Below are 26,377 nucleotides of genomic sequence, written 5' to 3' on the forward strand. Positions count from 1 at the left end.
AGTCATAGCCATGGTATGTCCTGGATTTTACAACGGCTTCGAACGTGGCTCAGCCAATCAGATTTTAGGACCAGAACTATCCGTTTTATAATTGAGATTAGCTAACAGCTTGGTAATTAGTGTTCATTAGTTTCCATTACTTGTTAGCTTAATAGCGCCAGTGTAAAACTAAAGAAGCAAACTTCGAACACCAAACATGTCTTGACTGATCAGCTACATTTGGTGTAAGTGTGAAAATAATGTAAATTTGTTTTTTTGAGTATCACTTATTGTTGGACTTCAGATTCTTCACTACAGGACCCCAAGATAAAATTTTGTTGTAGCTGGAGAAATCCAAAGACCTACTGTACCCCAGAAAGTTTAAGCTCTGTACCTTTAAAGGTACACTTCTGTGCTTTTCTGATGCTAAATCAGTGCCAGGGGGCCACTTCTGTTTACATCCTAACTCTAATTCCCCTCCCTGCTGCAGTGAGTGTGATTATTTACGGCTCTCGGCTGGCCTTTAATGCCGTTCAGTCTTTGCTGATAGCACCAAACAGGGGGCAGAGGGACAATTCTAGTTTAAGCAGATTGCTTCAAGGTAGAACAATGCTATTAAAAATTCAGGGTCTGCTTTAAAGCTTTACGTTTTAATAATGAATGGGTTACTAGTGGAAGAGGCAGGAGACTGTGGGTGCATCAGTTTAATAGAGAGGAGAGAGAGGGAGAGAGAGAGACAGAAAGAGAGAGCAGAGCAGGGGTGAAAAAGTTGGAAAGAATGGGGAGAGAGAGAAGGAAAGAGAGAGAAAAGGAGGGAGAGAGTGTAAGTAGTGGGAGAGAGAAAGGGAGAGGGGGAGAAAGACTGAGGGAGAGATACAGAGAGAGATGACACAAGGGCAAAAAAGAAAAAGAAAAGGAAGAGAGGTGGAGACGAAAGTGACAGAGAGAGAAGTTAGAAGAGAAAGACAAAGCGAATGATGGAAGAGAGAGGGAGTGAAAGAGGGAGATGCGCAGATAATGGGAAAGAAAGAGGCCAAGACAGTGTGAGTGAGAGTGAAAGTCTTAGTGAGAGACAGAGAGAAAGGGTGAGTGGAAAAGATGGGATGGAGAGAGAGAATGAACAGGTGAGTATGAAGGAAAGAGAGTGAGAGTCAGGTAGAGAGAAAAGCTATGAGAAGACAGAATGTTTTATGGTTTGCATTCTAATACTTTTAGTTTTTTACTCTCTCTCTCTCTCTCTCCTCTCTCTCTCTCTCTCTCTCTCTCTCTCTGTCTCTCTCAGCTGTTCCTCATAAAATCGGGCGGATTATAGAAGGCAGTCCAGCAGATCGCTGTGGGAAGCTGAAGGTTGGTGACCGTATTCTGGCGGTGAATAATCAGTCCATCGTCAGCATGGCTCATGCAGACATCGTTAAACTGATAAAGGACGCGGGGCTGAGCGTCACACTCCGCATCATCACTCAGGAGGGTGAGTTCATACACCTCACACTTCACCATCTAATCTAATCCCAGTCTAATCCTAATCTGTGTTTTTACAGCAGTAACTTGTAGAACCCAACAATGCAATAATTTCATAGTTATACTAAAATATAGTTGCATTTTCCGTTAAGACACTGTATTTTGTTTTACTGTAGTATTAATTGTATTATTACATTATTGTAATATTGTAATATTGTCAAAATATATTTTCCTTTGTTATTATATGTAAGCTTCATGCATTCTCTGTCTCCCTCTCTCTCTCTTTCTCTCTCTCTTTCTCTCGCTCCCTCCCTCTCTCCCCCTCTCTTTTACTGTGTGTCGCTGCCTTTTCCTTCTCAGTTGTTTATCTCTCTTTCTTTCTCTGTCTCTCTCTCTCTCTCTCTCTCTTTCTCTCTCTCTCTCTCTCTCTCTCTCTCTCTCTCTCTCTCTCTTTTCTTCTTTCTCTCTAGTTTTGATGACTCTTTTCATGCATATTTGGATCCATTTAATGTCTTTCATGAGAAAACATATATTGTATACAGTGTCTGTCTGTGTGTGTGTGTGTGTGTGTGTGTGTGTGTGTGTGTTCCAGAGGCGAACAGTACTCCTTCTGCTGGTAGCTCAGAAAAGCAGAGTCCTCTGGCCCAGGCCAGTCCGGTCACCCAGTCCAGCCAAGCTCCGCCCACCCTGTCCAACAGCGTCCCACCGACTACAACAGCACCTCCACCCAACACAAGCACACAGCTCAGCCCTGCCGCTCAGAGCAGCCCAGCCAATCACACCAGCCCTGTGACCCAGCAGACCCCGCCCACTCAGCCTCTGGCCGCACCCGTGCAGATCTACACCCACGATGGCAGGTGAGACACGTAGTCTTTGAGTCAATGACCAGTCCCTCAAAAAATCTCATACTGGAGCTACGTGGCTAAGGTAGCTAATAAGTAATAAAAGCTGATAGCCCACCAATTAGCATCATACAAACTGCATACCTAAAACTATACAATTGAGCAAAACGTAAATTAGACCAAAAAAAAATTGCATAGCTACAAACAGAAGCAGTTTCATTTTGAAATCAGAATTATAAGTAAGTTCATAAGCAGGTCTGCTTGAGATTACTTAACAGCTCGACACGGTTTGAGGCGAGTGTGTGGTGGTTTAGGCATACACTATAGCACCATGCTGATTGACATGTTAACAAAACTTCATTACTTGTTAGCGATGGTAGCCTCATAGCTACACCGTTTACCCCTCTACTGAATCCTGAATGATAATGAATGGGTTACTAGTGGAAGAGGCAGGAGACTGTTGGGGAGAGAGAGAGAGAGAGAGAGAAAGAGCAGAGTAGGGGTGAAAAAGTTGGAAAGAATGGGGAGAGAAGGAAAGAAAAAGAGAGAGAAAAGGAGAGAGAGAGCGTAAGTAGTGGGAGAGAGAAAGGGAGAGGAGGGAGGTTTATAGCTACACAGTTTTTCCCTTTACCTCAGAAGTAGTTGATCAGCCAAGTTTGGTATCAGCTGATCATTTTTATTTTACATCAGATAATCTGGTGCTAATATTTTACACTGGATGATCTAGTGATCTGTGCATGTACCATAAGGTGCACTAGAAAAATTGGTGAAAATATATGATTATATGATGGAGAGAGCAGTATACTTGGTTTTGAAAGGGAAAAAAAATCTTTTGTTGTGAAAATGTAAAGTGAGACCTTTAGGGTAAGATGTTCCCCCCAGACATGGGACAAAATTATTATTATTATTATTATTATTATTATGTCACTGTCGCTACAATGATCAGCTAATGATTATTTAACAAATTATATTTAGTTTCTATTTTACTGTAATTTGTCTTTTGTCAGAGCTTATTACAATAAATTGGAGTCATTAAGACATAAATTGAAGAAGGCCTCAGTTACATTTTAAAATATTATATTTTTGTTTTGCACTTTTTAATTTTTTTGAAAGAAGAAAACACTAGAAATAATTTTACATATAAATTATACATTCTTTGAAACTTAGATTACAAATTGATGCAAGATTCACGAGGGGGTCTTCTTAGCACATCTTGCAATATTTACAAGTGCCATGAAATTAGAGTTATCTGCTGTTCCAGTTTATTTCCTCTCTTCTGTAATGAACATAATCACATAGGCTCGGCAATACTTTGGAAAACTCTTGTCCGTAAGCACAGTTTGACACTACATCCACAAATGTACAAAAGTTAAGACTCTGCTACACAATACAATACAAAACGACAATGGACGTCGTTTTCTTTGTGCCAAAAAGGAAAATGACCATCTGGACTGTTACCAACTCAGAGTTTGAAAGTGTTGTGCTGGTATGAGGGGATCAGACACAGCAGTGAAGCTGGAGTTTTTAAACAGTGTGTCCACTCACTGTCCACTCTATTAGACACTCCTACCTTGTCGGTCCACCTTGTAGATGTAAAGTCAGAGACGATAGCTCATCTGCTGCTGCACAGTTTGTGTTGCTCATCCTCTAGTCCTTCATCAGTGGTCACAGGACGCTGCCCACAGGAAACTGTTGACTGGATATTTTTGGTTGGTGGACTATTCTAGTTGTGGACAGTGCAGCAGTGACACTGAGGTGTTTAAAAACTCCAGCAGCACTGCTGTGTCTGATCCACTCAGACCAGCGCAACACTAACACACCACCACCACGTCAGTGTTACTGCAGTGCTGAGAATGATCCACCACCCAAATAGTACCTGCTCTGTGAGGTTCCATGGGGGTTCTGACCACTGAAGAACAGGGTAAAAGGGGGCTAACAAAGTATGCAGAGAAACAGATGGACTACAGTCTGTAACTGTAGAACTACAAAGTGCACCTATATAGTAAGTGGAGCTGATAAAATGGACAATGAGCGTAGAAACAAGGAGGTGGTCAGAATGTTATGCCTGATCGATGTATGCTACCATCTAGATGATGTCTTTTTCAGGAACGTTCCTGCTTGTTTGTTGTGTGATTACTGAATGTTTTTAAAAGGAAAGCTGATGTAAACATGCCTGTGTTTCAAGCAAATTGAGCACCTTGTTTTGTTTTCAACTGAATACAAGTCAGAAACAAATTGCAAATTATTGCTGTCTTTGTTTTTAGTAACATTTTTCCTATTATCCCAGCTTTTTTTGGAACTGGATTTGTAGAAAAAGCCAGTGACTTATGAAGTGTGTACTACTTCAGTCAATACATTTAACTCCTTAACCTCATAGTAATGACTTTTCATTGCTCTAATTTGCATCTCCCCATACTACTCTTAATTTATTCCCTCTCTCTCTGTTGCACACACACATACTGTCTCTGTCCTTGTTATATAACATCACTTATCTCCTCCGGAGTTAAATAATTTACCTGCATGGCTCTATAAAAGACGTTTGAATCATTCATCCAGGCCTGCGGGGAGTGCAGATTTTCCTCGTGCCTCTCTCTGGTTCCTCTCACTCCTCCACTTTTCTCTTAGCTTTTCTCAGCGCGTCATTCCTCTGAATTAAACTTTTACAGTCATGCAAACATGGCTCCACTCATTAGTGTCATAGTCCTGTCTTTGTCCTCAGAGAAAGAAAGGAAAACAGATACACACACACATGCTGACTCTCTGCAGGGTCTGGAGTCTACAAGGGTCCACTTAGTACTCCACTCAGCAGAGGTGTCTGCTGCTAGCTGGCATAAATTAGACATTTCTTTGGGAGCAGTTGTGGTTTTCTGTTGTTCTTTGTTTATTAAAGAGGTCATGTAGGGGAGAGGAGGGGATTACCTTTTATTTTTTTTTAAACAATATTAAACGTGAACAAGATTACTCATATTTTATGCAGAAATATACATGAAAACTTCAGTGGAAAGTGATGAGAGTGCAAAAGTTCCAATGTACTTCATAAGCAGGGTTAATTGTAACAGACTGAGGGGCTACATATAACATTTCACATACTGTCCCAACCTTTTGGGAAATGATGCTTGTATGTTTCTTGAACCAGACAAGGTTTCCATACCTACTTAAACACATCTGCATCAGAATAAATTTGATAAGCAAAAAGAGGCTTTGTCACATTTGGCAAATTTATTTTTGGCCAAAAAGCTAATTAGAACATGCGTTGTTTATTTTTGGGGGTCTTTTTGTATCACTGTGTATCACTCCGGCATATGGAGGCTGTACTTTAGCATGGATAGCTCTCACTTTGAGTTGTTTATTTGCTAAATAACAAAAGTGTGACAAATACAGAATTTTGTAATTGAAAAACAAAATTTATTTTATACAAAAAACTGGAGAAATATCTGTCCAAACGCTGTGAAAATGACGTAGTTATGGAAATACAAGAAGATGACCAAAAGCATGTTTTACTTGTACTACATAAAATCTCCACGCTATCTCGCATTGCATCATGTTCGCTCTCCCCTTATCAAAAACCAAATTTTCTTCTCTTTATTTGTGATAAATGATTTGATGTAGTATGTAAATATTGTTAACATTTCAAAACATATCATGTACTCCTCACTCAACACAGTTCATGTATGAAAACTAACTTGCAAATACAGCCCATTTTAAATTCATGTTTGTGATGTCAGAACCATTAACACAGTTAAATATGACTACATTCAGTCTAGAGCAGTTTCCATTTAAACGTTCTGCAAATTATATGCACATTTACGAAATTTCGGTTCACGTTGAAGTTATTTATGTGTTTTACACTAGACTTCTTTTTGAAAAAGAGGAACAGAGGTCATTTACATCTGTCTTAAATGCACAATAGCAAAAACAGCATGTTTAAGTCTAAAGCTGAGTTTCCATTTAAATATTTTGCAAATGAGATGTGCATTTTCTGAAATTTCGGCACAAAAAAAACTAATTAAGTTGTGTTTCCATCCACTACAGTTATGCGAAGCAAGTGTAGATGAAGTAGGCTACCATGATTAGGGGCTGCATCAAATCAAGCTAGACAGAGAGATTTAACTCAGAATTGTAGAATTGTCTTATGAGCCATTTGCCATCTTTTTAAGGCCATGTTGTTTATAGCTCAGAGACGCCAGGCAAGACAAGCAACGGCCCACCTAATGAGGGCTGAAATCTCCATACCACCCCGACGACATCCACCTTACATCTGGGAATGCAAGAGTACCACACAATTCTGGGAGCACATTATCAAAATCCACAAAAAGGTGGATGGAAAACCTACTTAAGGGATAAACCGAGCTTGGAAAATGGTTATGTTATGACCATGCATTGAATTATGATTGTTTTCAGTACATCAAACCACACAAATGGTAATAGTGGGCTTTAGGGGAAAAACTAAAATGCAAGAAAGATAGAATATTGGTCTGTTATTAGTTATTAATATAAGAAACTCCTTACTGTTTGTATACACATAACACATTAAATAGAAATGTAAATGTAATAGCAGTAATATCATATGTCATCTCACATGGCAACTCAGTGGTTCTGTGCTTGAATTTGAATTTGTCTATACAGCTACAGGTCGGAGGTGAAAGCTCGGCAGGATGTGAAGCCAGACATTAGGCAGCCGCCTTTTACTGATTACCGCCAGCCCCCAGTGGATTACCGGCACCCTCCTGTAGCAGACTACAGACATCCTCCGCTGCTGGAGTACAGACAGCTGCCCACAGACCCCCGCAGCTTCCCCATACCGGACTACAGACAGCCACAGGTACTGCTGAGATACACACTGATTCTACTGAGTTTCTTACTGCTGCTGGGGTTTAAAGCAAACGTTTGGTCAAAAACCTGTTTTACACAATTTTGTTCTTTACCCCAATCGATCAGCCAACATGTTCGGTGTCTGCGGTTTGCTTCTTTAGATTTACACTGGAGCCGTGAGGCTATTGTGGCTAGTCAGAATCTAGGTGTTCGCCAAAAGCAACACACTGTGTCAGTTTAAATAATCTCAGTCAGGCTTGCTTATATGCCTGTTGGGCCCAGTGTGGTGACTGAGGCATGTGGTTAGCGCTGTGCTAATTGGTGAGGTTCTATTACTAGTTAGCTCCATTAGTCTTGTAGCACCAGAGCAAAAGTAAAGAAGCAAACTTTAAAATGAAAACACCTCTCAACTACGTTTGAGGTAGGGGGTCACTTTGATTCTTGCCAAACCATCTCATTTATTTGGACTATCATAAATGATACAGATCTGTATGACTCAGATAAGACATTAAGACCAAATTTGTGATGCATTGTTCATATTCTGGATTGTAAATGACCATTTACTGAGTGTAATTTCAGTCAGTGTTAAGATATGTGTGTGTGTGTGTGTGTGTGTGTGTGTGTGTGTGTGTTTCCTGCAGGATTTTGATTTCTTCACAGTGGAGTTGGAGAAAAGTGTTAAGGGCTTTGGTTTCAGTATCCGAGGAGGGCGGGAGTATAAGATGGACCTGTTTGTGCTCCGATTGGCCGAAGATGGCCCAGCCATCCGAAACGGGAGGATGAGGGTGAGTGACATCACTTTCTGTTGGCTTCCTGAACCATTGTGGACACACTTGAAGCATAATCTTAGACTAGAAATAGATTAAATTAATCAATGGATTAAATTTGGAAATAACCCATTTTAATGCATGTTCTTATGAAGTGGCCGACCAAGTATAAAGAACAATATGTTGAATAATAGTATGCAGTAGTTTGTATGTAGTAGATTCTTGATCGTCATGGATGTTGGTGTTTATTACAGAATGATGGTATTGTTTGATGAATGATGCTATTTATTGGGGAGTGTTTGTTGGAGAAAGATGGTATTTGTTTGGAGAATGATGGTGTTTAATGGAGAAATTTGATTATTGTTGGAAAAAGATGGTGTTTGGTGGAGAATGATGGTGTTTGGTGGAGAATGAAGGTGCTTGATGGAAATAATATTTGGTGGAGAATAGTGGATTGTGTTGGAGAGTTATGATGTTTGTTGGAGAATGATGGCTTTTGATGGAGAGCGATCGGTGGAGAATGATGGTACTGGTGGGGAATGATTTGTTTGTTGGAGTTTGTTGAACTCTCATGTGTGTAATGATATTCTCAACCCTCATAGCTGTTATCTTGGACATAGGCGACAACTGCGAAGGGGCATTGGTGCACTGCCCCAACCCCCCAACCCCCCCAAAACTAAAGAAGCGGCCCCTGCCCTCGCAATCCTAGTGCTCAAGAAAAGCTGTTGTAGTGAAACTGTACAGAACAGTCTGAAAACAGCCACTACAGTGAAACTGCATTTAAAAGTAGTGATTTTAAGCATACTGGGTCACTATGGCAACCAGTAAAGCGCTGTTTTGCATGTGTTTCACTCAGGGTTTCTTTACCTGTCACACAGGTTCAGATTCACGATTTTCCCAACAGATCCGACTGGTTTGAAAGTGAGAGGCAGGAGGATTTTATATAGTCGTGGTTGAAATCAATTCATCTTTTGTATATTGTATATTAATCCTAGTGTTGAATAGCTGGCAACCCAAGGACACATGTAGCAGTGAGAGGCTGCAGAGGAGCGCGGCTTGTTTGGCGGTGAAGCCGACCATTATTTATCTGAAGGAGGACAAACATGCATGTAATATCACAAAAAAGAGATCTCTATAAGGCACACTGACAACTACTAGTAAAATTACTGATTTTACGAGGACGGTAAGAGCATTCACAAGTAATATGAGGTAATAGATTATTTTAATAAATATGTTTTTGTTAAACCCTGTTTCAGACATTTACATTTTGGCTCAGTTTCAGCTTCTGGTGGGTTTTTTGTAAACTTTCCACTGTCCGTTCTGTTTCACTCTGCGGGGTGCAGGAGATGCGGCCACGTGACTGATACAGCTCGCGTGCACAAGACTTTCACACGTGCAGGATTTGCACTGCTGAACAGAGCAGCAAGAAAGATCTACAGACTTTCCTTTTATCAAACAGATAAATAGTCAAATGAGCCATTTTACTCGATAAAAATATAATTGTTAAAGGAGCACAGTACATTTGTTTATCCTCAACAGCATTCTGACTTCTGATTGGGCGATAGTTTCAATCCAGTGGACCAACCAGAAAATCTTTTTACAGGACAGACTGTTTAGGGGGCATTTTGTTTGATAACATGTATGAGAGAATTTGCTTTTTTTAAAGTTTTGTTGGGTTTTCTGTTTCTTTTTCATTTTATTGGCATTATTTCACTATGTTTTGCTGCATGGCTGCTTGCGGCTCTAACCTGTTAACATCAAAACTTAAAACAAGACATTCCATGTCACTCATGCCACAAAGATGTAGTGTTTAAATTAAAATTATTTTCACTTAATAATGACATAATTTAACATTATGAGCAGATCACAGACCATTTTCCTAGTATGTGATCTGCTCGTTATATTACGAGATAACAGCAGTGCAAATTCACATTATCTACTTTATCACAAACGTGTATGATAACGAAAATGAAATAAATTATTACATATTATTACACATAATGTGTATATATATATATAATATATATATATAATATATATATATTCACCCATGATTCCTGCTCTTCCTTCAGTGTGAAACGTTTGTCATCAGATTGGGACATAATTTCTATTCCCCCCCAGTATTTAACCCAAGTTGGCATTCATGATTATGTACCTTCTGCCATCCCTCAGAATTCTTTTGTTCATCTCTAGTGACCTGTCAGTCTCCTCTCATTTCTCTCTACAGTAATCCAGCCCCCCTCTTCAGTCATCTTTCTCTTCTTGTCTCTGCTTTCTGTTTTGCTCTGTTTCCCTCAGATGTGCTTATCTGTAATGAAGCTGTTGAAGCTAATATGAGTAAGATTGCCCCGGGGGGTGCTGGCTCTTGTCTCTCTCTACGTCCGTCTGTCTGACTTCTCTCTTTTTCTCACTCTCTCTATCTCTCCTCTTCTTTTCTGGGGTGAAAGCAGGCTTTGGTAACATGTCCCACGGCTCTGTGTGACTCTGCCGAATTTATTCATTAGATGCAGCCTCAAACTAATTATTTACAGATAGTCGGGACACAGACACAGAAAGTCGACCTGAAAAGTTCATCCTTTCACAGCTGTTATGTGACAGAAGAGGGTCTGTGGCACTCAATCTACATTTTTGCAATTTGAAAATGTTTTATGATGTTTTAAGACCAGTAGTTGTTATTATGTTTTTATGATAGTACAGATTGTTTTTGCCCATCGAAATCATGATTATTGGCAGTAATAACAAAAGCATGCTGTAAATTTATATGAATTATTTCTCACTCATAGCTCACTGAAAGAAGTGGAGAAGTTGTGTGAAAAGTGCAGATCCTGAACTTTCAGTCTTTGTCACATATGTGTTTGTGAGTGGGAGATATTTTAATATGATTTAAGTATTTTCACTGCGCTATTCACAAAGTACTGTAAAATGTAATGGTCAGTATCTGTGTTTTGAAAAGAAAAAGGTTAAATACATGTAAATAAACCATGCATATACTCTTTATTTATACTGTTGATAATTTACAGAGTCAGAATGTAAATTCACGAAAACAAATGATCACCTTTATTTCACAGGCGTTTGCATTTATTTCAACAGTTGTTACTGTTATTTTTACGGTACAATACGGTCAGAATAACTAGTTGAACTAGTAAAATTGTTGAATTACGTTGAGAAAACACACTTTTACTGTTAATGGATTTTGTCTGGCACCCTTGCTGCTGGACTTTTCACCATTGTTTACAGATTTTTTTTTAGTGTATGTAATTTATTGTGTAGGTACATAATTACATTGCTATAACATATAAATATTGTTAGATTGACTTCGCGGTTGTCGCCACTGGCATATTGTTGACATACCACTGGTCAACACTGTGATGACAGTGGCATGTTTGTACACTGTTACTTCATAAAGCATTCTGACATATAAAATATTTATGTTCATATTCTTGAAGCACAGTGGCAGTTTGTTTTGAGACATCAAAGCCATAACCGATCCAGCAAAGTAAAACGCGTTTCTTTTTTTTTTAAATATTCAGTTTAAATCTCATATTTCAAGCATATTTAAGGCAGAGTATTGCCACACATTGCCATGGTGAACGACGCTGTGCTAGTAAACTTAGCACTAAAGCCTTTGCAAACGTTATACAGACACATTAGAGTCACAGGAAGTAATGTAACAATGTTAGCTGGGTAGTGTGTAGCAAACTGTCACTACAGTTGCTGGTGCGAGGCTAACCAGTTGCTACCACAAACATTAGCAAATGGGAAAAACAGTACTGACCTATTGGTTTTGCGAAACAGCAAAAATCAGTTAATGTTACTCACCTGTGAAGCAGAAACAGGACAACCTCTTCATCCCTTTTCATGCCGATCACCTCTGGCTGAAGCTTATTTTTCCCATTCCACCTTAAATTGTGCAGCAGTAACATTCAGGTGACAGAATGGAACTGCTGCATGATTTAAGGTGGAACTGGAAAATGTGAGGGCAGCACGGTGGCGCAGTGGGTAGCCCTGTTGCCTCACAGCAAGAAGGGCCTGGGTTCGATTCCTGGCCGGGTGACCAGGGTCATTTCTGTGTGGAATTTGCATGTTCTCCCCATGTCTGCGTGGGTTTCCTCTGGGTACTCCGGTTTCCTCCCACAGTCCAAAAACATGCAGTCAAGCTGATTGGACACACTAAATTGCCCCTAGGTGTGAATGTGTATGTCTGTCTGTCTGCCCTGTGATGGACTGGCGACCTGTCCAGGGTGTATCCTGCCTTCCGCCCAATGACAGCTGGGATAGGCTCCAGCACCCCACCACGACCCAGAAGGATAAGTGGTTTAGATGATGTATGTATGTATGTATGGAAAATGTGAATAAGAAGGCAACTTCAGCCTCTTCAACTTTTGGAGGTCTCTCCACCGGTGATGTGCCCTTGCCTGATTCTTGTCTTGAACCACTTTGTTTATTTCCCATTCCCCATTAGGGCTTTGTATGAACACCAGATTTTTTTCCAAAGCGCACAGAGAACAGATCAGATTGCTAAATTTGACAAAAAGTGTATTGGATTGAAATCATATACTTTACCTTTAAAAAATATATTTTTTGTGAAGACTTATTTTATTTTGTTGTTATTTTATTTCTTTGACATGATGTTGACTTCTTATTTATCAGCTCCATTTCGAAATTAATTTTACATATAAGGTGACTGAATGTAACTGCTGCTGGCGATTGAGACACCAACTCCAGCTTAATTGTGTTTATTATTTAGCAGCTTTGGCAGTTTTGGTAGCCATTTTTATTAGCTTTGGTCTGTTTTGCTTGGTCTTCCTCCACCTGCAGGGTTGAAGCTGCAGCAATTTTGACACAGTTAGGGTAACAGCTTGCCTTCCAAAATGGCAGCAGTTCGTTCTTAATGATGTAATCGAAAACTGGTTGTACTAACAACAGTAACAAAAAACAAAAAGGTGTAAGCTTTTACAGCATCCCAGCTGTTCAACATCATGAGAGAAAAGAGGCTGTAGCGCTGAGCCAATGAAATAGAAATCATTGGATAGCAAGAATAAACAGGAAAAATTTCAGCCAGCTCCCTATAGTGTTCAGAATTGTTCACGATTGATAATCGACATTGATTGATATATATTGATATATTAATAATGCAATAATGCATAATCAAGCCTCGATAACTTATCAGTTTGGTATGGATCAACACCACCGATCAAACTGAGCTTTTTTCTTGATATCTTGAATTGGAAGCCATAACCGGCACTGACTGCTCACACACAATATGCTGGCTGCAGGACATTTTTCTGGGTTTTGCGAATTCTACCTACAGTGGAAGCATACTAGAGCTATTGCATATATATTATTGCATATTATTTATTGCTTTGCAGAGGCACATAAGTAGCAACACAATGACATCCAGTGAATCATGACTGCACTGTAAACATTAACCCCAAGGAAAGACATCAAACATGAGAAGAGGATAAAGAAGTACTGCTCTGAGGAGTGTGCTGCAGATTATAAGGAAGCTCCAGCTTTCCTCTCTCTATAGCTTTCTCCTTTCTGCATACTGACTGTAATCTGGTCTGCACCAGCAGGATCAGGTTTAGCGCCACAGGGTTTGCTGTAGGCTAGCTTTTGGCACATTTCACTCACTCACACACACGCATATTGTACTGAAACACACACTCACGCACACACACAGACACATACACACACACTAGAGCTACTAATGTGGATACAAATATCCTTTTGTGATTATTGGATTGATTGATTGTGATTAATTGATTATTAACAAGTGCTGTGTGAACCAGGTTGTGATGGTTATAGATGAATTTGCCTGCAGTATTTTGGACAAAATGATTCAAATGATTTACCTTTATAATGAACACCCACAGAAATGCATCCTGTATTATACGGTTCTGTGCAGAAGCCCACCTATCATCGTTTAATTAAATTTCCAGTCAAAACAGTCAGTAAGTAAAAGTTATTAATTTTTCAGTGTCACAATATTAATTTTGCAGCATTTAGTTTGTCCACACTTTGCCTTTATTACATCTTCCATTCTTTTGAGTAGACTTGCTTTCAGTTTTTTTAAAGGAATCTGCAGGGATTTTTTTTCCACATCTCTGAAGTTCAGTCTTAGAAGTTGGTTATACTTTCTGCTTCTCACGATCCAAATAATCTCAGACATAGTGATGTTGAGGTCTGGGTTGGTCAGTCCATTGTTCTGAGAACACCAGCAGCTTCTTTGTATGATTAGCAAATGGTCTGCAACCAACTTCTAAGACTGAACTTTGGTTTTCTCAGTAATAGCTTCATGACAGCTACGTGTCCTTTCAGACTCAAGGCATTAAGTTGTCTTCTCACAGTGGTTGGACAGAAACACTTGTGGATTTTTTTTAGATCTTAAGCAAGAGTGGAGCTTGATTTTCTCAAAGATGAAAGCTGTAAGTACTGTTTATCTGACTGTGACAGTTTAGTGGTCTTGCACAGTTCTAAAGAGTCCTGTTATTTCTGTATTTTTTAATCATCTTTGAACTTCAGTTTTTGGAAACCCTTTTTTCATGTTTTCTTTTGGCTTTGCCCTTCCTTACACTAGTGGATTAACTTATATCTAATCTCTTCAGAAATATCTCCTGAATCAATTTGTACTTTATATAATAGCATCTAAGTAATGTTCCATATACCTAACCCTATCCTTTGAGCATTTTGTTTGTTGTCTGTAAGTTACATGTGTTTTTCTCTGTTTTTTGTAGTCAGGTACGAAAACAAAGACACTCAGGCACACACACACACACACACACAGAGTTGGCCCCTGTGGCCAATGCAGGATGTTTGTCAATAGTGAAATAGTGAGAGATGGATATGTAGGGGTCCGCTGCTCTCTGTCCTCCATTTAAACAAGCTCTTAATGAGGGCTAATGAGCTGCAAGCTCTGGCTCCCTGTCCCAACCGCCATTACAGCCAGACCGCCACATTTATTACACTAATTACTTTATACATTCCCTCCCACACAGATCTTATTAGGAGTCCTCACAAGCTACACTTCAGCAACAGGTTGCGTATCAGAGAACTCTCACTGTAGAGAACAGACCTTTACATTTAACCCTTGGAGGTACAATCGTCATTTTGCTATACCTTGAGTTTCCATTACATAATTCACATTACATATTACCCTAACTTTTGTGCCACTATAAAGCTGCAAACTGTTTTTGTGACGCTTAAACTCTATTTGGATTGGACTAATTTATCAGGGGGGACATCCATGAAAATGCATGAGGGCAACAAAGGCTATCCCCTCTGGTCTGAGCCAACAGGAGGGCTACTGTGGCACAAGTCATTGAAATTTTTAATGCTGGTTACATGAGAAATGTGTCACAACACACCGTGCTGCTGATGGGGGTGTGCAGCTGCAGACCAGTCACAGTGCACATGCTAACCCCTACATCAAAAGCACCTACAATGGGCAAGCGAGTGTTGGAACTGGACCACGAAGCAAAGGAAGAAGGTTGCGTGCTCCGATGAGTCCCATTTTCTTTTATATCACATGGGCAGCTGGGTATGTGATGGTACTAGGATGTGCTGTGGGAAGAAGACAAGCCAGTGGAGGGAGTGTGGTGCTCCGGGCAGTGTTTTGCTGGAACATCCTAGGTCCGGACATTCATGTGGATGTCAATTTGGCACGTGCCACCTACCTTCCATTGTTTTGGACCAGGGACACCCCTTCATGGCAGTGGCCGCTTTCAGCTGGATAATGCACCCAGCCATACTGCACACATTGTTCAGGAATGGTTTAAGGAACATGACAATGGCTTCATGGTGTTGCCCTGGCCTTCAGATTAAGCAGATCATTAGATCTCAATCCAATGAAGCATCTGGGAAATGTGCTGCAACAAGAAGTCCCATCTGCAGCAGCTCAGTCTCGCAATTTACAGGACTTAAAGGATCTGCTGCCAACGGCTTGATGCCAGAGACCACAGGGCACCTTCAGAGGTCTTGTAGAGTCCATGCTTCTGCAGGTCACGGCTGTTTTGCCAACAGCATATTAAGCAGATGGTCATGATGTTTTGGTTCATCCCTGTGGCTGCCATTATATTCACCACTTTAATGAGCCTGGGAGGCTCTCTATTCTCTTTTTGCTTTAGGGGACCGAACACAGTGAGTAGCAGTGGTCAGAAACCTTTTTTTTTTCAAAGCGAGGTGACATCTGCCTGGAGAAACACAGGGAAAATCATGGACATGACCGATCCGGACGGCAATGTAATCACCATGGAGCTCCTGTAAAAGCCTAAATTGACCTAGGATCCCATATAAATTTAATCCTGTCCAAATAAAATATCTGCTCTTCTACTTACAAACACAAATGTAGTGTCAGTATGTGGAACTGCTAGCTAGCTAATGTAAGGTTGTAGCGTATACCAGTAGCTAACATGGATGAAGAGATATGCTGATTTTCACTGTTGTTCTTGACATATATACCAACATCATCACTAAAAAACAGGAAGCAGGACAATATGTTGCCTCAAGCTGAACCAGTAAAATTAAGCTATGAACACAAACAGACACAGAGAGATACAAGTAAGAGCTTAGCTAAGTAGCATTGCTAGAACTGTGGCAGCTGCTTTGCCTATCAGATATTTATATCTAAAAACCTTAGACATATTACATGACACAAAATTGCACTCAATCTGTTCTGAAAGTGTGATCTAAATGTCATTTGAAAATAATGATGCACTTTAAATGTTGGTATTTTGACAAAATCTGCAGACTGTCATTCGGTTGAATGGGATTTTTTTACTAACATTCTGTAGGGCTGAACTTGCTTTTGGATTGCAGCCACATATTCACTCAAACTAACTGTTTCTGCCCATGTGTAAGCTGTCACTGCAAATGTAGATAAGATTTTACATTACTGTTGTAAGAATATTACAGGATGATTCACCCCATTTCACCCCAGTTTTATCTAGTGAAATTACTTTATTATACTGGTAGTTTTTTGGTTGTTTCGAGAAATAATGCTTGAAGGAAAAATTGTGATCTGCCAGTGCAATAAGACCATTTCCATAGATAGAATGACTTAAAATAAGTAAAATGTCTAGAAATTGGTTAAACAATGTCATAATATTCTTATAACAATCCTTCTCACACATACACTAGTGTATATCTCTCATCTGCAATAAAGCTGAGTAGATCATCAGTATTCTCCCATCAGTCATCGCTGCCCACAGAGAGGCGGCAGCAATGATTCATTCATTTATTCATTCATTCACTGACATTAGCAAAACGCTGCTGCAGTTAATTACTGCTGACGGCCATCCATGAGTGCCAGCGCCAATTAGACTTCAGCCTGAGTTATGATTTCTATTGATCCTAATGAGCCGTTATTCATAAGGAATGACATTCATACGCACATTATCACTGATGCCAGATTGGTTGTATTTCCATAATTTTTTTGTTTCTTTATGTTTTGACTATATTAACATATGGTATTTCAGTTATAATTGTAAATGGGAGTATTTACGGTGAACAAATTGATTACATCACAGACATATTGTAGCGACCTGCTACTGGCTGGTGCTGACTCTGAGAAGCTTGGGAGTTATGGCCATGCGAACGGCCACGCAAGAGGCTCATGGTAGGCGCGCACCCTCCTGAAAAGGGACTTTGATGTCTTTGCTTGTTAGGTAGGTGATAGATGCTGGCCGAGAGGTTCAGAGGTGGCCACGGGCTGTGCGTCGAGCACACCATGGACAGCAGATGGCTCATTGTGCACACCATTACGGTCTCACTGTTCCCACTTAGACTAGGTGTGCTCATGCACACTGAGAGGGGCACATCAGACAGCAGGAAGGCGATGATTGTCCAGCTCAGGTCAGTCACCAGCAGCAGAGGTGGGGTCAAAGTGCACACAGGGCACTTATATTAGCATCGATGGTGCAGTGGGCAGTGAAGAGAGAGGAAGGTGGCTGGGTGGAGCTGCCCACATCAAGTCTGCTGCAGCTGGCGCGCTGTAGGGAATTCTGCAGGCGGAACCGGCACACTGTAGTGCTACTACTGCACGCACCCAGGTGCTTGGCTCAAGCTGGTGGGTCACCGGGATGGTCTATCTTTGAAAGGGGTGCTATGTAGCAACCTGCTGCTGGCTGGCACTGCTTCTGAAAAGCTCAGGAGGCATGGCCATGTGAGTGGCCACATGTGGAGGCTCATGGTAGACACGCGCCCTCCTAAAAATAGACTTTAATGTTGTTTAAATGTGATTGTTTCTTAGTATACAGATGTGTTGTGTGTTATTTGTGGTTAATTGCGTCTTGGGGGTGTGGGTGTTTTCTGGGGTTCTTTTTTGTGTTCTGGGGGGTATGGGGTTTGGTCACTGTAAGGGTGAAGACTATGGCTAGTGGTGACCTCACCCGCAAGTTCAGTGCTTTGTATGCGTTTTTTTTACCTTGGTTTTTAAGAAAAGCACTTCTCGTGGTGAAAATTACTGCCACCCCTTGTGGTGAAAAAGCACTGCTTCTACCGCTTCCTGTTGACACTGCAACAGTTCAAATAGTTCAAATTTAAATAAGGCTACAGTTAACTCATACAAGTCTAGTTAACATTGTTTTTCTATGGATTCAGTTTACAATGCCTAGTTATTTTAATATAACTACAAAATTGCATAATAAGACTTTTAGAGGTAGTGGTAAAAACAAAACAAAAAAAAACTCTGACAATTCAATCCCTATTGGATGCTAGGCACAAATCAGATGTATAGTATGTTAGCGCTAAGCTAACACTGGTGCACACAAACATTTTTTGACTGTTCTAGATTAAATACAGACATTTGAAGCTTGTGAAATGCATTCCGTATGTTTTAGTTGATGCCTCTGTTCTTTGTTTCTCAAAACTGACTGAAACCTGGTTAGACTACTGTTCATATTGATAGTCAGTAATGCATCTAGAACTTTCAGAGTTTCACAAAATTGGCCCCACGCTTTGAAAATATAAACATGATTTGTTGATTCGACTGTCAGTTCCTAATTAGGCTGGTAGTTAATCTAATGTTTGAGGCCTTCTGTTCAGCTCCTGAAGGCCTAACAAATGGGTGAGCTAACTTGGTTGTGTCTACCTAGATACCACATCAAAGAGATCCTGATTGGGTGATGTCCATTTAGGTTTTTCACAAATATAACTCTTTTGATTCCAACTAAATATAAATAAATACAAGTATTTCTATAAACTTGCAGAGTTTAAATATAAGCATGAAGATTCTATTAAATAACAATGAACTAAAAATTACAGACATGCATTTTTCAGTACTCAGAAGTCATTAGGCATTCTCTGAAAGCCCAGAAGGCTCAGATGGTTCTGCGCTAAATTAATTGCATAGTTGTGCAATTCATTACATTTATATCCAATTTCTTGACAGGGTGGAGTGTACACTGCACTTTTACTTTTCTTTTTCTTCAATGTAATGAAATGACATAAACATGGCAAAATATAGAGGGTGTTTTTTCCTTTCTGCAAAACAAGACTGTACACATATGACAGTAACTTTTCATCAAATACAAATCATAATAAAATATATCCTCATCTGCTAGCCCAAACACATGCTAACTCTAGTTTCTCTCTAGTCTCTCTCTATTTACTGTTTTTGCTTCTGGATTTCCAACCCACAACCTCTAGTTATTTCCCCTCCCAATGGACTAAACTACTGTATTCTTCCCTACACACTAACCACTGTGTTTCCCCTGTGTGTATGTGTGTGTAGGTTGGAGATCAAATCATTGAGATAAATGGAGAGAGCACGCGGGACATGACCCACGCTCGGGCCATCGAGCTCATCAAATCTGGCGGCCGCAGAGTTCGCCTGCTGCTGAAGAGAGGCACAGGGCAGGTCCCTGAGTATGGTGGGTTTAACCCTGTTCTGTACATGCACACATGTTTGCTTTTTATCAGCTCTTCAGAACAAGTTGTCATACATGTCTCCCATTTGTATTACTTAAATATAAGTGCCTATATGCCCCATATATATTATGTATATGTAAATACAGTACAGTACAGAAGGCAGTCACAAAAATTGTTTAAAACTATTTATCTGGGCAGTTTTTGCAGGCGGAAACACTTTAGAACATAAATCCAGTAAAACATAACAAGAATGATTTGTTTTCAACAATGTTATGCATATGTTTAGATAAACACAGTTCTTCTAAATAGCACAATAACACAGGTTTTGGGTCTTGACTTCTTGCTGCACTCCAGTCATTGCATGCATTTCTTACATTCCATCAGCAGCACCTGATTTAATTTAATGAAGGATTAATTAGAAAAACTGTATTGGATGGTAAATTCACTTCCATGAAGAGAGCTTAGGAAATGGCCAAGGTATGGAGCTTTACATATAATTTCTTCATATACCTATGGCTTTTGCATAGTATTGTACCTATGTAATAATAATAATAATAATAATAATAATAATAATAATAATCTCTGCAGTAACCATGTTGGTGCTTGTAAAAACACTATATATCATTAAAATAGACACAAATAAGCATAAATACAGTAAAAGGTAAGTAGAATTTCTTATTTTGAAAAAGTAGTGGATATCTTGTGAGTAAGTTTGGTTCCAGATGTCTCCTGGATGCCGCCAGCCATTACATAGAATTGTTAAACTGCACTGATTAGCCAAAACAAGTGTTAGATGGTAACCACAAATAATACTGGGCTGGCATGACAAGATGTTTGTAAATGGTTAAATATTAATATTATCTTTTTATTTTAATATTACTGTTTTTCTGAACAAATAAACACTTACTGCCCAGATAAATTGCTTTTAATTCAATTTTCTCATGTGTTTAAACCTTTTTCAGTACTATATATGTAAGTATTTCTATGTAATAATAATACATTCTAAATGTATTACGTATACAGTACTGTACAAAGGCTTTAGGCATCTGAGAAAATGTAAGCTATTTTTCTGGGCAGTAAGCATTTTTTGCTCAGAAAAACACCAAAAACTGGTTTGTCTAATCAATCTTTCATTGAATTAAATTCAAGTGTTCTGATGATGAAATTTAACAAATCCATGTGATAATGGGGGGGAGTCTAGAACTAAACCTGTGTTCCACAGACCAGCTCACAAGACAACAACTGCTTTCTTGAAAACTTCTTTCTTGTTACTTTGTACTGCTTTCATTTTTGTTTGTTTTTATTCTAATGTTATATAGTGTTTTACTGGCAAAAATACACATACTGCCCATATAAATAGTTTTAAACAGTTTTAACAGATCGCTAAGACTTTGCACAGTACTGTATAACTATTAATAACTTGACATGGTTAAAAGTTGGCCTGCATTAATTAGATCTAAATCATTTACTTTTGTTTGGATTAGATGAATATCTTGATTAATCAAAACACCCATAGAAACACTCATCTGGATCAGTAGAGCAAAGACCAATATCATGATAATAAATACCAAACGATATATTATGCAGGCATAAATCTGGAAGTGAGTAGAGTTCAGAGACGAAAAGAAATTTGGAATATTTCACTTTATTAATGTCAGTGAGGCTCTGAGTGTTTTAATACCTCTTCAGAACCTCTTAATAATAGTAGTCACTCCTAAATTCCCTCTTCTTCTTTCTCGCCAACACTCTTTCATAACAAACCCTATCGAAGCATGCTCTTTGTATTTATTAACAATGGTGTAATATAATTACTCATTTTCTTCTCAGCTAGTGAATTATAGACTTCTTTGCTTTCTCCCTGTGTCTCAAATCGAGGACTTGTGTAGTATACAAGTGACTTTTAGTGCAAATAGTGTATTCACACAGGAACCATTGAAAAATGAACCGTCAAACACTGCGCACTGTTTGCTCTAAGCAACTGCGTGCTAACACACATAAAAGAAGTATGTCCATCAGAGGAAGCTCCAGTTGAAATGTTTCAAATTTTCACATAAGTTCATCTGTCCTTAAATAAATGTATTCTATGTGACAGAGATTCACATTAGGCTATTTACACACTGATTTCAAAATGTAATTAGGGAAATGGATATGTTATGCTACAGCTAACTCACCTTGCTAAAGTTAGCTAACTGGGAACCTAGGTGTGATTCAGTGATGTCATATTGCAGTTTGTTAGCATTAGCTAATTGATAAACCTGATTAAGTGATGTATGAATGCAAGACATTAGTGCTTAATATATGATTACCTTCTACATGGAGTCTAGCAGAGATCTTCAGATCTGGACTTTGAATCTAGTCCTTGTTTTTGTAATCACTGGTAGCTGTGACACAAGGCCAGGGTGTCTCATTTTAGACAACAGGCCACATTACACAGCCCAATGTCAAGTGGGCTAGAGCAAAGAAATCAGTTTAGTAATAACACAACAACTCCTTAGAAATGTGTTCATTTGCCTGAAAGGTAGTGAAGGAGCAAACTGATTCAACAAATATCACCTACAAAAAAGAGTAGATGGTCAGACCAAAGTCTGTTGGTCCAGTGTTAGATGCTGAGGATATCGTCTTTTACACAAAGCCTTTACGAAACCTCAAATAATTCAAAGGATTGCATGCATATGAGTGCATTAAGATTTATCTTCAATCATAATGTTTCAAATACAGTCCTGTTTAACTTATTTATTAAGCTGTCAGCAATGTTAGCATCTAAGCTGAGAAAAGCTAACTTAACCTGCTAAGTGATGTTAAAATGAATGTGCAAGGTTATTTACTGTTAAGACATCATATTAAAATGGATATTACCAAATACAGTAGTCTATATTAAGTTGAACATACTTTAGAGCTGCTTGTTAGTAGTTTTCTCATTGAGTGTCTTCCACACAGTTTAATCCATTAAATAAAAACAGCACCACCCTCCAGATGACTAGAGTAGCGTGCCTGAATACACATGTCTCAGTAACACCTTTCCACCTCTCTTAGCCTGAAAATTGTGACTAATTTACCACCAGCACTGTTGTCGCTCCAGGTTTATTCTGAGAAGTTTTTCTGGAGTTTTTAATTCACTTGTTGGAAGAGTTAGAGCTTAAAGACTGCTGCTAAGCAGTGATTAATCGAGCATCATGTCAGTCATATTGCAAGTGATCAATTACGGTCCACAAGATGATTTTAATTTAGAACATGAATTCTAAATTCATCTGGTGGCCGACTGAGAACCGTAATCAGCCCGCAAGATTTATGTTTGACACACCTGCACTATTAGTCACATCAGCAGTTCTAAAACCTATTACAAAATCCAGGACCAGAAACTAGACTCCAGATTTGGAAACCTCTGATGTATAATCATTCATAAGAATGAAGGACATAGTGCCCGAATTGAGACACGGGGTCTTTCTCAGTCTAATATAATCTCTCTTGCACACAGTTTAACATTTGTTCTTCAAGCTATTGTTCTAACCCTAATGATTGGTCTAGGTTGTTACTTCCCCTTTTATAGGAATGGTACCTTCCAGCCTCTCCATGTGCATGAAAAGTGACAAGCATGGCTCCCCCTATTTCTTCTTAATGGGACAGTCTAAAGATACGGTTTGTAACAGAGTGCATGCGTTCTAACACAAAAACTTCTACTACTGGTGTTGTGTGCTGTGGGTGGAGAATTTTTGTTTTTTAAATTGCTTCGTGGTTTCCTTCCTTTGTTTGGAGTGTATTTTTTTCCATGCAGTTGTTTCTTTTTACTTTATATGTGTTTTGCTTTCTTTCCTAATGGGTAACATTTGCATTTGTGTCACAGTATGTAGCTGTATTGGAGCTGGATTAGTCACTGACAAGATCTATGATTTTAATCCAGAACAAATCTTCAATATTGTTGTCTGACAATAAATGGCCTATTTGTCAGTGGTGAACTGTGACTATTAGGGGCAGTCGTGGGCTGGAGGTTAGGGAACCAGCCTTGTGACTGGAAGGTCACCGGCTTGATCCCCTGAGTGCCTTTGAGCAAGGCACCTAACCCCCAGCCGCTCCCTGGGCGCTGTGGATAGGGCCGCCCACTGCTCCGGGCAAGTGTGCTCACTGCCCCCTAATGTGTGTGATCACTAGTTTCACTGCACAGATGGGTAAAATGCAGAGGAGAAATTTCCCCGTTGTGGGACTAATAAGGGTCTCTTAATCTTAATTAATCTTAATCTATCAGAGCCAGGACTTCAGGCCAAAATGATCAAAACTTGGTCCAATAATGAGGGAAAAACACCTATTTCTGCTAGTGCTTTTTTAGCACTAAGCTAACACTGGTGCACATGAACTCTAGATTTAAACATGGACATTTGAAGCTTGTATAAGGCATTCTGTACATTTTATTTGAAGCTTGTAACAGACATTAACGTATATTTTACCTTGTATGTAGCAGCTTTACAGTGACTCTTTCAGTAAAGAGCCCTGCCATAGAGCTGCTTCCACTGTTTTCTGTTTCCATTTCTGACAGAAACTTAATGGTTTGGCTACCACTGGTAGTCACAGTCAGTGACTTCCAGAAGGCCTAGAGAGGTGTTTTTTTCTCAAGAAATTGGGCCCATCCATTTGCTAGCAGCCCAGAGCTTTACTTTACTTTTGTAGATTTTGAATATAACATTCATAATGATATTATTAAATATAAATGAACTAAAAATTTCCAGAATCCCAGAAGTCATTAGGCCTTCTCTGAAGACCTAGAAGGCCCTGAGTGTTCCCTTCTTCTATTTATTCTCCCCCATAAATGCATTATCTCATAGCAACAGGTGTGAGGTTGGACTATAGAACACTGGTAAAAATCACACTGGAACTAATGAGAAACTGTACCGCTCTCCGGATGAGTTTCTAGTTTAAAATGCTACACTACTGAGCTGAGCTATAATGTTGTAGCTAATCGAAACTAGACAGGTTGGAAATGATGGTGACAAATGTGCCGTCTTATTAATTTATTTTTTTAATACATGACAGAGAAGCTACCCTTGATGTAGCCTAACAGTGCGACCTTTTATAAATATCATTTGAAATTGATAACTCACTCTATATGTAAGTCAAGTTGGATTTTTTACCTTTTCTGAAAGCTTGTCCAACCTAGCAACAGTAGCTAAGAAAGTTTGTGGGCAGAGCAAGTACAGGCTGTATAGGAAGAGTTAATGTAGCTCAGATCCACCTCACGCTAATGGAATAACAGAACCTACTATTAGACACGGCTGTGCGGGTTACTGTCATTCTTTGTGTGTTATTGTGGCATATCACTGACATGAACATCTGGCCTGACCTTTCAGGCTAGGCTATCTTTGAGAAATTGGGGAGATTACACAGATACTTTATCCTGAACCAGTCATCCAGTCTGACAAATGACATTGCACATCTTCCTCTGTTAAACAAATGCGGCTCCAATAGGGCTTTTGTCAGTAGAGTACTGTTGTCTGTTGTGATTGTGTGGGTTGTGGGGGTTTGAAGTTATTTATTATTTATCTGTTTGGAGTGATGTAACAGTGTGTTCTCAAGACTCTGTCACTGTTTTGTTTTAGGCAATGTAGAGTGCACACACACACACACACACACACACACACACACACACACACACACACACACACACACCTTTTCAGAGCAAACACACATTCAACAGGTGCATACCATCTCTCTCTCTCTCTCTCTCACTAATGAATTGTTATGTGTATATATATATATATATATACTACTGAATTGGTTCAAAGTCAGAGCTGAAAACACATTTCAGACTTTTAACTGACTTTCACAATAAGCTAAGCTTTGAATGACCCTGTAAAAAACAAATGATTGAACAGTCCTTTTTCTACAGAGCCCCGCTGGTGACATCCTGTATAAATAAAAATAATGTGTGGCCACGACTTATTAAGGCGTGGGAACGAGATCCGTATGACTTAGTAAGCAAGATCTTGTTCCCACGCCTTACTAAGTCGTGACCATGACTTAATTATCTCATTGCCATGCCTTACTAAGTCGTGGCCACACCTTAGGATCTCATTCCCACACGTTAATAAGGCGTGGCCTCGCATTATTTTTATTTAGATAGGATGACAACAGCAGGCTCTGTATTTTTCACTACCAAAATTTATATAGGTAAAATATATGTATATAGCCACGTCCTGAAAGAAAATACACTATGAATGATGATTTTGTTTATATTTAGCTTATTGCTACAATTAATGCCCTTGGGATAAATAAACACAGCAAATATCAATGTTTTGTTCACATATTTTGTTATTATTGGATAATACTCCATACATATATTTCTCTCCCACTATCTGTGACTTTCTCTGTCAAACACCCTGCCCCCCCCTGCTCCCCCAGACACACACACACACTCACACACAGCAGGTTCTGGATTCAGGTTGAGTGTAGCAGTGTTACACTTTGGCTGAAACACACTTTCCCGAGTCAGCGCTGCAGGCTGTCTGTCTGTCTCTGTCTGCAGCAGTGAGTGTGTGTGTGAGTGTGTGTGTGTGTTTTTGTGTGAGTGTGAGTTCAAAGCCCTTTATGATCCAGGTTTCAGTGTGTCTGAATCACTGTGTTTCTGCCCTGGAGCAAAATAAACCCAGAGAAATACACCCCCCA

At 39.4% G+C, this 26,377-nt stretch overlaps 1 protein-coding gene across 1 annotated transcript in view; it reads left to right on the top strand.

The window, feature by feature from the left end:
- Positions 1-26,377, top strand: part of magi2a (membrane associated guanylate kinase, WW and PDZ domain containing 2a) — a 312,951-nt gene that overhangs the window by 281,348 nt on the left and 5,226 nt on the right. The window contains exons 17-21 of the mRNA XM_036577226.1: positions 1,262-1,447; positions 2,030-2,294; positions 6,906-7,101; positions 7,733-7,876; positions 19,590-19,728. Coding sequence (XP_036433119.1) covers positions 1,262-1,447; positions 2,030-2,294; positions 6,906-7,101; positions 7,733-7,876; positions 19,590-19,728 — 930 coding nt within the window. The remainder of the gene's footprint in view (positions 1-1,261; positions 1,448-2,029; positions 2,295-6,905; positions 7,102-7,732; positions 7,877-19,589; positions 19,729-26,377) is intronic.

The sequence above is a fragment of the Colossoma macropomum genome, unplaced genomic scaffold (genome assembly GCF_904425465.1).
Source record: "Colossoma macropomum unplaced genomic scaffold, Colossoma_macropomum, whole genome shotgun sequence".
Lineage (NCBI taxonomy): Eukaryota > Metazoa > Chordata > Actinopteri > Characiformes > Serrasalmidae > Colossoma > Colossoma macropomum.